The 14330-nt window shown below is 38.7% G+C and overlaps 2 protein-coding genes across 2 annotated transcripts; both read right to left on the bottom strand.

Annotated features, from left to right (window-relative positions):
• Positions 1-6826: 6826 nt before the first annotated feature.
• Positions 6827-8121, bottom strand: LOC145125433 (uncharacterized). The gene is made up of 2 exons (XM_079060898.1): positions 7842-8121; positions 6827-7755 (listed from the first exon to the last, which is right to left on the bottom strand). The coding sequence occupies exons 1-2, from the start codon at positions 8119-8121 to the stop codon at positions 6827-6829; spliced, it is 1209 nt and encodes a 402-aa protein (XP_078917024.1).
• Positions 8122-8142: 21 nt separating this feature from the next.
• On the bottom strand, positions 8143-9300 carry LOC145125423 (uncharacterized). The gene has a single exon (XM_079060891.1). It carries the CDS (start codon positions 9298-9300, stop codon positions 8143-8145), a length of 1158 nt encoding a protein of 385 aa, XP_078917017.1.
• Between the last annotated feature and the right edge of the window lie 5030 nt (positions 9301-14330).

The following is a 14330-nucleotide window of genomic DNA, read 5'->3' as shown; positions in this document are numbered from 1 at the left end:
AAACAAACTTTTTTTTGAAAAACTATAATAGGTATAGTTGACGAGATATTCATGATAGTTTTACATATTATAAACAAAAGAGAAAATACTTATATTCACAAGAAAAATGGACTTTTCATATGTAAACCTGTTGATACTAAATTTAGTGAGATATCTGACTTCATCGAACCTTTCAGTTCGCAGATTAAGTCCTGTTTTATAAGCCATAATCTCTTGTAAGGAGAGCGTGATTTTTGTGTATAGATCTATACGAGATTGACAATCCCGCACCAAACTATTAGCTACAGTTAGACCGGCAGGTCTGGGGTGACAAACGTCATATCATTCCAACGCCTGAAGAACGTTATTACAGGCAGTCTGGGTCAATAGCACGGTTTTAAAAACTCACATGGAGTATTAATACATCTTGGTTTACGGGACTGTTAAACGCCTTAGTGATTATATATATATATATATATATATATATATATATATATATATATATATATATATATATATATATATATATATATATATATATACATATACTTATACTATTTTAGGTATGGAAAATACTTATGCATTCCGGTTTTTGGAACTTTTAAAACCACCACTCAATTATGGAAAATATTGGATTTTCTAGAAACAAACTCGAATTTCTTTATACTAAAAGGCATACTATTCCTACACAAAAATGCTTATGAACTTACCAACTTAATTGTTGACACTTTTTCAAAACTACTTGTATTTCTCAGGGATTCAGTAATACAGGTAAGCACCAACTTTTGGGGAAGGGACACTAAGGCATCAGTTTCAAAACTTATTAATTCGTCATATTGTAATTTATTTTGAAACATGTATCACATTCAACAATGTAACTTTTAAATTATATTTATGATGGTTGTGTTTAGTTTCTTTACAAATAATCAACTGTTATGATACTACATGAATTCATCCACCCCCAAATGTTTCCGCCGTTTTGTTTTGGGGTGCGACAGCTGGCTCCAGCGCCGGTTACTTTGAGGATTACTAGTGGAGGACAGGGTGGAGCAGAGCCTCTAAGGGCTCAGGGTCGTACTTTCCAGCTTACAGCAAAGGAGTTTAGGAAAGAACCAAAAGAACCAAATGCAGTTGCTGGTATGTCTCTATATTTTATCTTTTTTATGATTATATTGTGAAATATTTCCTCCTCATTCTGCATGTATCATTAGAATATAGGATGGTCAGGGGAATTTAGTATCGAGGGGTTATAGATGGTTAGTCGTCAGGGGCATTAGGAATGGGGAGTTAGGATAGAGGATCAGCTGGGAACGGAGATGCAGAAGGGTTCACATGGGATATGGTTTCTTTGAAGTTCGGTTGATCCATGTCGGATAGGTTGTTCTGCAGAAGTTGCTTACTCCGAGGGTTAAATTGTTCCATAGTTCAGGGTGATGAAACCTAGTAGGAACGGTTGAGTTGTGTTATGGTTTCACCGCCAGTAGGTAGTAGTTAGTATCCCAAGTGGGGGAGAGTTGGAAATTCTCAGATGGAGCTTCAACCATTGAGGGTTCTGTTAGCTGCCAGGGTTTGACATTGCATCCAGCGGGTAGGCGGGTTATTTAGCGTAAGTGGTAGGCACACGGATCAGGGCACAGACTACGAAATTAAGAAAGGATGGATGATTGGCATGAGGCCTGAGATTAGGCAGGGGTTATAGTCCACGGAATGGATCCGGAGTTCGGAATCCCAAGTGGGTGAGAACAGTCTGCATGGGAAGGAGCACCAGAAAGGGTGGTCCGAGGAGATGGTCAACAGTTCAGAGCGGTCCGGATAGACTGAAGGCCGATGGGGCGTACCAGTCAGGCCGAAGGCTCGGAGAATGGTCCAGACATGCTGAAGGCCCGAAGAGGTGGTCCAGACATGCTGAAGGTTCTGTGAGTGGTCCAGATAGACTGAAGGCTTAGTGAGGCGGTCCCGTCATGCTGAAGACTCTATAAGCATTGTAGATCATTGTGTGGGTATGGAGCATGCTGCTATGCTATAGCAATCGATAGGTTTGTCCCCTAGTTTTGAACATGCTGATGGAATATGCTGAAGACATTGTGTGGGTTTAGATAGTTATATGATCAGGTTCCGAGTATATATATGATATGGTGTAGCAACTTGTTCAACAAGTGGATATTGGGGAGTGAGATTTCTGTACTGGGACGCTTTTTGGTGTTGGGAAGGACTTTGACTAGGCCTTTTGGATATTGGAGGAGGTGTGAATCTTCAGGGTGGAGCGTTGGGACAACTGAGGTGACGACAACAGTGTCGATAAGTTATCGGGAGCATTCTAGTCATAGGTCGTGGGCACAGAGAGTTTGCTGATTTTTTTATGTGTAGGGGCGCGTTCGAGTTAGATCTTTCTCTTGATCGTCCTTGATGACACGTCATATGTGGGTAGGGTTGAGGCGGTCCTGCTCTCTGAAGTAGGCCAAGATACCCGGTGCGGACCGACTGAAAGTCGTAGGCACGGAGGCTCAAGAGGAGCGGTAGGGTTGAGGCGGTAGGCCAACAAACCCTAAGAATTTCAACTCGATGTTTTAATCGATTCGACATGTTGGTATTTCAATCTAGGGTATTCCATCCCGAGGATGACTATACCCTATGATCTTTTGGACTCGGCATTGGTATTCCACCCGCAGGGTGGTATGGGGTATATATGAGTGTCGTATCAGTGGGCCGGTAGTGGTAGGTATGTTTTTGGTGGTAATCGCTTGCAGGACTATTTTCTACGGAAGTGGTGGATGGCAAGGATTGGCATGGTAAATTATCTTCGGTATTAAGTGGACATCCTTTTCTGATGGTCTATTAGATGGCATGTTGTGCTTGATCGGGCTGAGGCGGTCCTGCTCTATGCAGTAGGCCAAGATACCTTGTGCGGGTCAACGGTAATTCGTAAGGGCAGGGATTCAGCAAAATATGACCCATGGTTCTATTTAGGGTAGGGACTTCAGGTTCTTAGGGCGGAATAGCCTGCTAGCAGTTATGGAAAGAGAGTTAGCGATGGATGGTTCGAGTGGTCGGCCGGGGGGTCAGACCGAATCCAGGTTTCCAGATTGCAGGTTTAAGGTGGTAAAGGATTGTGTGTCGTATGGGATTGTGGAATTGTCTTCTTTGGAATGAAAAGATCCCCTTTGGGTTTAGTCTCCTTCAAAAGTCGTCGGATGTTATGGTTGTGGAGGTGCCCCTCAGGATGTCGGGTTCCAGGGATGGTAAGGAACGATTTCGAGGACGAAATCGAATTTAAGTGGGGGAGAGTTGTAACATCCCAAGTTTTGTCAATTGTAGTCCCTGTGGATGGAAGGGTAAATCCATGAAGAGCCTAAGGGCTAAATTGTAATTTTGGGACCAGGAGGAGTACGCTGCGCGTACATAAGGGTACACAGGGTGTACTAGGGCATGCCCTAGTACGTTGGGCGTACACTTGTGTATGTTGGGCGTACTCATAAAGAATGAAAACCCTAATATCTCGGGTTGGGGGCTATATAAACCTCCTTATGTCTCATTTTATCTCCTCCTTCTTAGCCTCCATCTTCCAGAAATGTCCCCAAACCCTAGTTCTTGTGTGTGAGAGTGAGTTGGTGGGTACTTTTAGTTCTTGAAGGTGAATCCATTGCAACAAATAGTTGAAGAAGGAGATTGGCTTGTAGATTTGAGGTTGTGTTGTGCTCTAGAAGCTCCAGAAGGTAAAAAGCTTCAAACTTTGTGCTTGTTGGTCATAGATCTAGCCTTTCTAGTATTTTGGAACCATTTCTTGTCCCAAAAACCCCAATATGGTGCATGATGCATTTTGGACGAGATAAGTTGTCCTTTCTGAACCTTGAAGAGGTCTCAGGTGATAAAAATGAGGTCCCAATGGCTTAAGATGTCCCATGCATGATGTAGAAGGGTCTTAATGGATTAAGACCTTGGATTAAGAGCTTTCTGGACGTCCAAAGTGATAAAGTTCGAGACTTTATGAGTCTTAGGCACATTTGGTCACTGGATCTGGAGTTTGGGCTTAAGTGCTTAAGCCATTAAGCATTTATTAAGGTTTTGGTGAAACCCTGCGTACGCCCAGTGTAAGGTTCTGTACGCCCAAAATACTAAGTCAATGGCCCGTTTTCCAGTCAATGCGAGACTCGCGTACGCCCCGCGTAGCCTTGGGGTACGCCCATCATACGTCTTCTATGGACTTTTGGTGATATGGGCTTTCGGTTTGGGCTACTTTTTGGGCTAGTAGGGTTTGGGCCTTGTTGGACTTTTTGAGTAGATATGTTTTAGAGCAGTTTTGGTGATAGTAGATCATGAGGTTAAGCCCAATAAGGAAGTTGGGCCCAATTTAGTAAATTGGGCCAATAATGGGTCTTGCATAAATAAAGACTATCAAAATTATAGACTTTGAATTGGGCCTTGGCCCAATAAAAGAGAATGGACATGATGGATTGAGTGGACCCTTTTGCCAAGATTGTTATGTTGTGTAATGACTTGGTATTTATTATGTGATAGTTCAGGATTTTCAGTGAGATAGCTGTTCGGGAATTCGTTTCTTCAGTTCAGATCGGCGTTACGAGGTGAGTTATCCTCACTATATCAACAGGGGCTAAGGCACCAAGGTCGGCCCTTTCTCAGATTGTATATTGTTTTTGTTTGATATGCTTGTTGATCTGTTAGATCTGCATCCTGGTCGTTAGGATGGTATATTGTTAGTGACCGGTTAGGTCGGTATCCTGGTTAGGATGTTGCTATGCTATATGATCTGTTAGATCGGTTTTTTTGTCTATGGATTGTTATGTGATTATCTTCTATATGTGCACATGGTTGTTTTTTTAGGGTTGGGTTTAGGAGGGTCCTCCTTTGTGCTGTAGGCGAACATACCCAGGGCGGACCGGATATACTACAGACCCAGAAGGGCACATAGTCAGGTCGAAGGCCCAGCGAGCGGTCCGGATAGGCTTAAGGCCCGAGAGGGCGGTCCAGACGTGCCGAGGCTCAGAGAGTGGACCAGATAGACTGAAGGCCCGATGCGGGCGATCCAGTCATACTGTAGACTCAGGGAGTGGACCAGGTGGACTGAAGGCCCAGTGCGGGCGCACCAGTCACACTGCAGACTCGAGATGCATGATTGTTCTGTATTTGTTGATATGATATGGTTATGGTATGGTTGAGGTTGGTATTTTGGGGGTAACTCACTAAGCTTTCGGGCTTATAGTTTTAGTTTATTGTTTCAGGTTCATCGGATGACCGTGGGAAGGTGAAGGCATGATCGTACTCTTCCTCGATTGATGATTATGATTTCTGGGAACTCTGATGTTTAAACTATTTTGAAAACAAATTGTAATAACTGAATGGTTTTATATGATTTAAAAAGTTTTAATTTTGCTCGAATTTTATGGATGTTACAGATGTGGCTATCGAAAAACAAAGAAAAACTTATTAGTAATGACACATCAGCATTGTTACCAGTAAACCTATTAAATTTGAGAATAATGGGTTAATTCACATGTCAATAACAAGTTTAATGGCCTATTACTCCAAAAAAAATAGTGATCAAATCGGGAAAATGACTAATTTTTAAGGTGCTACAATAAGATTTATGTTATCGTATTTTATAACATAAATTACAGAGGGTTGTTAGACCTGAAAGTGTTATGAGAGTTTGTGATATGATGCTCCTACGAACTAGATAGTAAGATTAGTAGATATATCTAATAGTGAAAATACTTAGTCTGGACGATGAGGGTTAAAAACCCTAATAAACCAAAACCGATGCTTTAATCAAGTTCATCGGAAAAAACCGAAGAAATTAGTAACATTAGTTTTAATCAATGAATATATCTTTTCTAGAAATCGAGTAGTGTAATGTGGTGCTTAAGGAGAAGAAATTTGGGAGAAGAAATTTGAAGAAAGAAAGCATTATAGAGGAGTAAGAAAAGGACTCTTACATATGTGGATGTCAAGCAAATAATATTAGTGACAATGTCGGTGGTTCCTACCTCTCATCTCACCATCTATCCTTTTACCGACCTAATTTATGAACCTTCCCCTCCTCCTGAAACTATATCTTCTTTCCAACATTTCCGATGACATATATATTATTTTATACAAGAATTTACAAGAACCACTTAGTCATTGGATTAATGGGAAGGAGTTGGATTGAATATTGATTTCCAGGAATGACACATTTGGGTGTCTTTGGTAGATAATGATGGTTTCACGTATGTGTATGTGTGTGATGAAAGGTATGGGGTGTGGGTAGGTTTTTCTATATTTTTATTAAAATATGTAAATGTAAATATGTAAAAAGAAAAAAAGGAAAAGGTATTATAAAGGGTAAGATGACCTTTTCATATGGAGCATGGACGGCTGATGCATTGAAGGCAAACCACAAGGACCATCCATGTTACAAAATCAATAGTAGGACCAATAATATGAATTGGGGAAAACCACATGGACCAAATGTATAATTTATTCTAAAAACTAATAAAAATATCAAATCGGAGTAAAATTGATATTTTTGATCAATTACAAAGTAAAATGAAACTACATGAGCCACCAAACAAAAACTTGAAACCATAAGGACCATTCACGAGAAGAAATAAGATACAAACTAACCATGTGATTTTTCGTAAACAACAAAGACCAATCATTGAGTTATATCCAAAGAATGCTAACATTAGTCAAATAGTTGAATTAATCGAGTTTTAAGCGTTATCTACCAGTGGCGTAGCCAGAATTTTGGTTTAGGGTAGGCCAAACAATTTATAAAATTCTGAACGAGTAGAAAAATAATTCAAATGATAACAAAATGTAACAATGTATGCATTCTAAAGTAAATTATTCATTTAAGTTGCACACGACGCTCTCTTACATCATTAAAATCATCTAAAATGGAATCTAAACTGAAAAGCTTAGCGATATCTTTCTCTATGTAAAGAACCAGACTATCAGCAATAAAATCATCATCCATTTTATTACGTAGTCTATTCTTTACAATTTTCATAGCAGAAAATGCACGCTCAGTAGTTGCAGTAGACACTGGAAGGGTCAACACAAGGCGAATCAATCTGTCAACAAGATAGTAGTGACTTGTTTTTCCTGTCTCTGCCAAACCTTGACAAACTTCAGCAATAGATGATAACTTTCCCAAAAACGAATGATCCTTTACATAAGCTTCAAAGTGCTTCAACTGGAATTTTAAAATATCTATTTCTTGGTCAGTGAAATCAAGATAATAATATTTTCTTGCAAGTTTGCAAATAGAATCAGAATTGAAGTGTTTATATCCCTCTTTTGGATCCAAAGCAGCACTAAGTTCTAAAAGCTCTACAACTCTTTCATTGAACCTCGAGTCAATTTCCTGTAACTGAAAATCAATTGTTTCATTAAATATATCAAAATGATAGTGATGCTCGGTAGTAATAAGACCTCCCTTTCTGTTGCTTCTTCCTTCAAAATAAGGATCTTTGAATTCAGGAATACTAATATCATGCTTCTTACAAAATTCCATGACATCATCGAGAAAAGACCCCCATTCATCATCTCTAAGGGTTTCAATCAGTTTCTTTGTATGGGAAACCATCGTCATTGCACTTATGATATCTTGAGACTTTTGTTGTAAAGCTTGACAAAGAACATCAGTAATTCCCAAAATTTGTTTCATCATATGTAAAACGAAAACAAAATCAAAAGATGTCATTCGTTTCAATGCAGTACTAGCATCACCTCTTGTTTTGTAGTTAGAGCCCTCTTTTTTTATGTTCTCCAAAACTGTACAAGTTGGATTGTACATCCGAAGAAGACTGCTAATAGAAGTAAAATGTGAGGTCCAACGAGTGTAGCACGCTTTAAAGTACCAATCTGATTAGCCCCTTTTCCAGTTTCAATTTCACCAGATTCTAGCATTTCTGCAATTTCAGCAGCTTGAGCTGCTTGTAGTTCATCTTGGCGTTTACAAGAAGCACCTACAGCATTTACAATGAAAGATAAATTTCCAAAAAAATCATGTACAGAGTCTACTTCTCTAACTACTGCAACCAATGCAAGTTGTAACCGATGAGCCATACAATGTATATAATAAGCACATGGATAATCCTTGAGAAATAATGCTTGTAATCCCTTCCATTCACCACGCATGTTGCTAGCTCCATTATACCCCTACCCACGAAGATTCTTAACAACAAGTTTGTAAGAAGTAAGAGTTGTACATATAGAAGAATACAAAGTGGAAGATGATGTGTCTTTGACATGGACAAGATCAAAAAAACGTTCTTGTATGAAACCTTTACTGTCAACATATCGAAGAACAATGGCCATTTGCTCTTTCATACTTTCATCACTAGCCTCATCAACGATTATACAGTATTTAGAATCACAAATATCTTCAACTATCTTTTTTCTCACTTTCTTAGCAAAAGCATTTAAAATTTCTTTTTGAACCTCAGGTGAAGTGTATTTTGCGTTGCCATGGGCATTTTCTAAAACGACACCTGCAACATCCTCATTGTAAGAAGCCGTGTGTTTGATCAACTCAATGAAGTTACCACGGTTTTTTGAATCAATTTTCTCATCATGCCTCCTAAAAGCAATCCCCTGAAATGAAAGAAAACGAACAACGTCTATTGATGTTTTCACCCTTAACTTGTTCTTTTCAATTTGATCAGCAGATTGTTTTTGAATCATTTTATCAATATGTCCTGATTGATTCATCAGAGTATCACAAAACCGTATAGCATTATTATGCTGAGAGTTTGGTTCATCTCCCATGTGTTTCAAAAATGAACAATATTTCCCTTTAACTTTGTTCCAGTTTTTAAAACCATTGATTGTGAATGCATCGTGACCATTATGGGTATTTGATTCTTCAAGAAATAGATAGCAATAAAAACAATATGCTCTATTTTTACTTTGAGAATATTCAAGCCAAGGAAATTCAGAATACCATTTAGACTGAAAGCGTCGTGGATGACTTTTTGACCCAGATGCAGGATATTTAGGTAACACCGGTTGATGTGGCCCAGATCTTAAGTATGCCCGTCTGATTTCATCCCGCATATTGGCTGCATATTTCCAGATAGGTAGACGTAGGCCAGGATCATGTTCAATAGAACAAAAGCTAGGATTTTCAACCGTCAAAGATGGTGGAGGGTTACCATCTTCTAGAGGTTGTTGAGGGTTCTCAACCGGTAATGAAGATGACGTGTTTTTATCCTTTGAAGATACTTGATTATCCATTTTTGTTGTGGTTTTCTCTTCGCCTCTTGGTAAAACATTGCGCTTACAAAACGAATCTAACCTTTTTTGCTTTGGTCCCATTGCTCAACAAAATTCACTAAGCACAAAAAATTTCAATTACAAACATACTCTTATATTTTTATACAATTACAAACTTACAATAATACAAATACTTAATTCAAAGAAAAATATAATAACCTAATTTTTTATAAACCTATGATAAAAATATAAAATATATGATGAAAATAAAAACAACAATGATTATTGAAGTAATTGAGTATTTAGAAATATAGAATGACAGAAAAAATAATTAATTTAATGAAGTAATTGAGTATTTAGAAATATAGGATAACAGAAAAAAAATTAATTTACTAACCTAATGGTGATGGCGACGATTGATGATTAGATGAACAGCTGCTAGAAATTGAATAAGAAACAGTGAGGAAGCGAACAATTGAAAAAGTGCCGTCATATATTTTTGAGGTATATATTACAAGTGGCAGTAATACATATGGAATTTCACTTTGATTTTGAGGTGGGCCATTTAGATATATGAAGCCCAGCATCTTTTACATATAATATATATATATATATATATATATATATATATATATATATATATATATATATATATATATATATATATATATTACATATAACCAAATATATGTGGGTGGGCGTCTCTATGTGGCTACGCCGTTGTTATCTACTATAACAATGTCTAATTGTGTTCGAGTTCCACCATAGGTATTTTTCTTAAAACATTTTTTAAATAATAACAATAGTATAAATATATTAACACTGACTATGAATAAATATAATAAACTAGTTGAGCTGGACAAAAAAACCTTTACCCGATGGGTACTCGAAACCCTAACCCGAGTTGACTGGGTAAACCCTCAAGTTAACCGGGGACGGGGGATGAGTATTACCCTAATGTAAAAAGTGGGGTTGATGATGGTTCTATTTTTCGGGTACCTATATCCATACCCGAAACCGGCCCCGATAGGTACTCGATATATATATATATATATATATATATATATATATATATATATATATATATATATATATATATATATATATATATATATATATATATATGTGTGTGTGTGTGTGTGTGTGTGTGTGTGTGTGTGTGTGTGTGTGTTTATATATATATATATAGGGGATAGGGAATATACATTACAGCCTCACCTAAGCTTATGTACTAAACCTATAAAATATATTGTTTTAACTTAGTAAATATATCCGATTTGGTTTTCACTTGGTAAATATATCACCCTCGATAACATTTCTTTCGTCTATCATTGTTTTACCATCCCTATTTTTTTTCCTCCATTATCGTTTATTACTTCACCCTAGGGAACATTACTTTTTTCCACTGTTAGGAAGATCTAAAATAATTAATATTTTTGCTTCCTTATCATAACTATTGCATTGATCTTGAATCTACATCTTCTATTGTTAATCGTGAATCCCTTAACCGCAATCTTTATATGGTAAAACAACATATTTTTATGAGGTTTACTACTTAAGCTTAGGTAGGGCTGTAATGTATATTTACTTTTCCCACATATATATATATATATATATATATATATATATATATATATATATATATATATATATATATATATATTATAATGTTTTTATTTTTAATCAAATCATAAATCATAATGCATAAACGAAAGTCAGTAGACAAAGTTAAGTTTTTCAACAATCACACATTTAATTTTTGGATGACTTTTAATGTCTATGTTTTTCTTATTTATTTATTTTTCTTTTCTTAGCAAATGATTTAAGTTGTAAACTTGAATATTATTGTTCGTGTTTGAAGACATTCAGTGATTATAGTGATTTATATTAGTTTTTTTTGTTGGTTAATATATACATATGGATTATTTTTCATAAAAGTTCAAAATATTGTAATGGAAAAGTTGAGGATAGATTTTTAATCCCCGAACGTGGAACATGAAACTTGGTATATTCGTAAATGTTTCCATCCTTATTGAGTGGTATAAGTTATGTTATGCAATTAAAATATCGCGAGTTCAAGCTTTTTTGTTTGTTTGTTTGTTTGTTTGTTTTTTTTTCAAGATAAGGATTTTGTTAAAATTTGTATTTTCTTGAAATTTCCCTAACATGTATCTAAATCTTTTATTTTCTTGGAAAATCCCTAACAAATATCATTATTGTAACACCGGGTTCACGGTATGATTTTATTTAAGTTTCTATTTTAATTTTGCCACGAACTCGGCGAGTCTGCGTCCCGACTCGCCGAGTAGCAGCAGGGTGGACACGGGATTTGAGCGGTGAACTCGGCGAGTCGATGCATGGACTCGGCGAGTCCACCTGTCTGGATGAAACTATATTTTCAGACATTTCACCCTATTTTACCCATCCTAAAACACCCATTTCGTCCCATTCTCTTCCAGAAGAACTGGAGAGCGAAACCCTAGCCCATTTTGATCCTTGAGAGTGATTTTGGCTTGGTGAAGGAAGTTTGAAACTTAAGAGAAGAAGGAGGAAGTTGGAGGGTGCAAGGAGGTGTGGTAGATCCGAAATCTACCCTGGGAGAAGCTCCTAACCAGGTAAGAAAGCTCCTTCTTGATCTTTAGTATAATAGATTCCCTTTTTGTCCCTTATATATGGATTACAAGACCTTAAACCTCCCAAACTCCGTGTGTTTATGCCCTAGGAGCTTAGATTTATGGTTTGGAACCATTGCATGTCTCAGAATTGGCCAGAATGGGTGAAGAGTCGAAGGGTACTCGGCGAGTGCCAAAGTGCACTCGGCGAGTTGGATAAACAACTCGGCGAGTCCTATGAAGATTGTCTGGTACTCGGCGAGTCGTTCTTCAAACTCGGCGAGTCCGTTGATTATAGCCTTGAACTCGGCGAGTTGTTCTTCAAACTCGGCGAGTCATATGAATTGTCACTAGGATAAGAAGGGTTTAAGTGTAGAAGGTCCAACCCTCCGTAGTCGCACGTGGAATTAGCAATTTAACGTGTAACTATAGTCCCAGAATCTCCAAATCTCCAAGGTTGATGTTCTGATGGAAGATTGGAGCGATTTGTGAGATCTGTTCGTCGGACTCGGCGAGTCACCCCCTTGGACTCGGCGAGTCCAGTCGTGGGTTTGTTAGTTGTCCCCGTCTAGCGAGTCGGGCTGACTCAGTGAGTGGGAACAGGGACCCGATGAGTCAGAGTCAGGCTAGACATAGAAGGACTCGGCGAGTCGCCATATGGACTCGGCGAGTTCAGTCAATCAGAAGGTTGACTTTGACCAAGGAGTTGACTTTGACCATTCATTTGACCTTACGGGTATTTATGAGTACCTAATCCATGTCTACGGATTTATAGCCGGAGGAATTACCGGTGCGGCAGCCAGGCGTAGTCTGAGCAGGTTTCGGCAGCTACTCTCGAGGTGAGTTTCCTTCCAGTAGGGACGGGTCTAAGGTACCAAGGCCGGCCCGTATAGACGATTTGTTAGTATCGGAGTGTGGGCGGAGCCCGTATCTCATAGCTGAGTTTGATTGTGATATATGCCAGTATGATAGAATTGCTTATACTTGTTGTCTGTGTGATACTTGTATGTTACGGTTTAGTGGCGGAGTGTGGGCGAGGCCCGTATCTCTCAGAAAGTAGAGTGTGGGCGAGGCCCGTATCTCCTAGCTAGTAGGGTGTGGGCGAGGCCCGTATCTCTATGGGTGTGGGCGAGGCCCGTATCTCTTAGCTGTTCATTATATGATTGCATGGTATGTGGCATTATGGGGGAACTCACTAAGCTTCGTGCTTACGTTTTATAGTTTTGTTTTCAGGTACCTCTTCAGCTAGGGGACAGGAGCCGGCGCGGTAGCGGCATATCACACACTCTCATGTTTTCCGCACTATGGATTTTCTGGGATGTACTCTGAATATTTTACTATGATCTTACCGGGTCTCAGACATAAATTAATATTATGAATGTTTTGTAACGATGTTTTTATGAATTAACCTAATTAAAAAAATGAAATTTTTAGCTGGTATTTTTGGGATGTTACAAGTTGGTATCAGAGCCCTGGTTTGAGGGATTCGGACACACCTTCGGGGGTGTCTGGACTCAAATCGAGGGATTAAAAGATTTTTATAAAGAAATGATTTTCTAAAGACTAAGTAAAGGGGGTTTCTAAAAAGAAAAAGGTGTGTGATGTGCGCGACCGGCCGAGCTCAAGTAAGTTTTCCCCAAAGTGCCCAATCAAGTTTACGTTATGATTATCAGTTCAGTTTCAGTAGAACAGCATGCTAGAATAGGACTAAGGATCTAGGAATGATGCCTTATGTGCCTGCTTTATGTGTTTCGGCTTTTTGAGAATTGCATGCTAGTACAGATCAGTCAGTATGATAGCCAGAGTAGTATATACTTGATTATGTGTACTCAATGCCCGAATGCTGCTTGCTTTGTGCTATTAGGAGTTCTAGTCGTCTTTCACTAACTAGTGAACGAATATGCTAAGTTACATATTGCAAGGATTAAATAATTTCAGAAGGTTGGGTCTAGCTCTATTTCGCAGCTCTTGTTTGAGTCCAACCGTTGTAGGGTAGGACCTCTCATTAGAATAATTATCTAGTCTGAGTAATATGTAATAGTATCCGCAAGCTAGTTAGGGAAAGAAAGCAGGGACTTCTTGTGCAGCTGATGGCAGAGAGTGGGATGGCGAATACTTAGGGTAAGCCTAGGGCGAGAGTAGCACGAGAACCGCAGTATTAGTAGAAAGGACTTGGTTGAGTTAAGGCAATTCTTGAGGAAAGTACGGATAGATGTGGAAGGTAGTATGGGCCCGTACTACTGAAAGCGGAGGATCCGTACTCGATTCAAAAAGGGCCGAGGCGAGACTGGGGACTAGTGGTATGTATGTGACCCTCGTTAGTGGAATATCGTTTGATGGTGGTTATGCTATGTTTTTCAGTATGGTGACCACACGACAGGGAGCAGGAGGCTCAGGATCGGGATCGGGTTCGGGTTCAGGGTCCGAACCAGTTGATGAGGGTCTACGTGAGTTCATTGCGTCAGAGATTACCAGGGGCATCCTTGAGTCGACTCCCATCATTTTCGAGTCGATCAAGGA

The sequence above is a fragment of the Lactuca virosa genome, chromosome 1 (genome assembly GCF_052849685.1).
Source record: "Lactuca virosa cultivar CGN04683 chromosome 1, Lactuca_virosa_CGN04683_v6, whole genome shotgun sequence".
Classification (NCBI taxonomy): domain Eukaryota; kingdom Viridiplantae; phylum Streptophyta; class Magnoliopsida; order Asterales; family Asteraceae; genus Lactuca; species Lactuca virosa.
The sequence above is the reverse complement of the archived record's forward strand: the minus strand, read 5'-3'. Positions and strand labels throughout refer to the sequence as shown.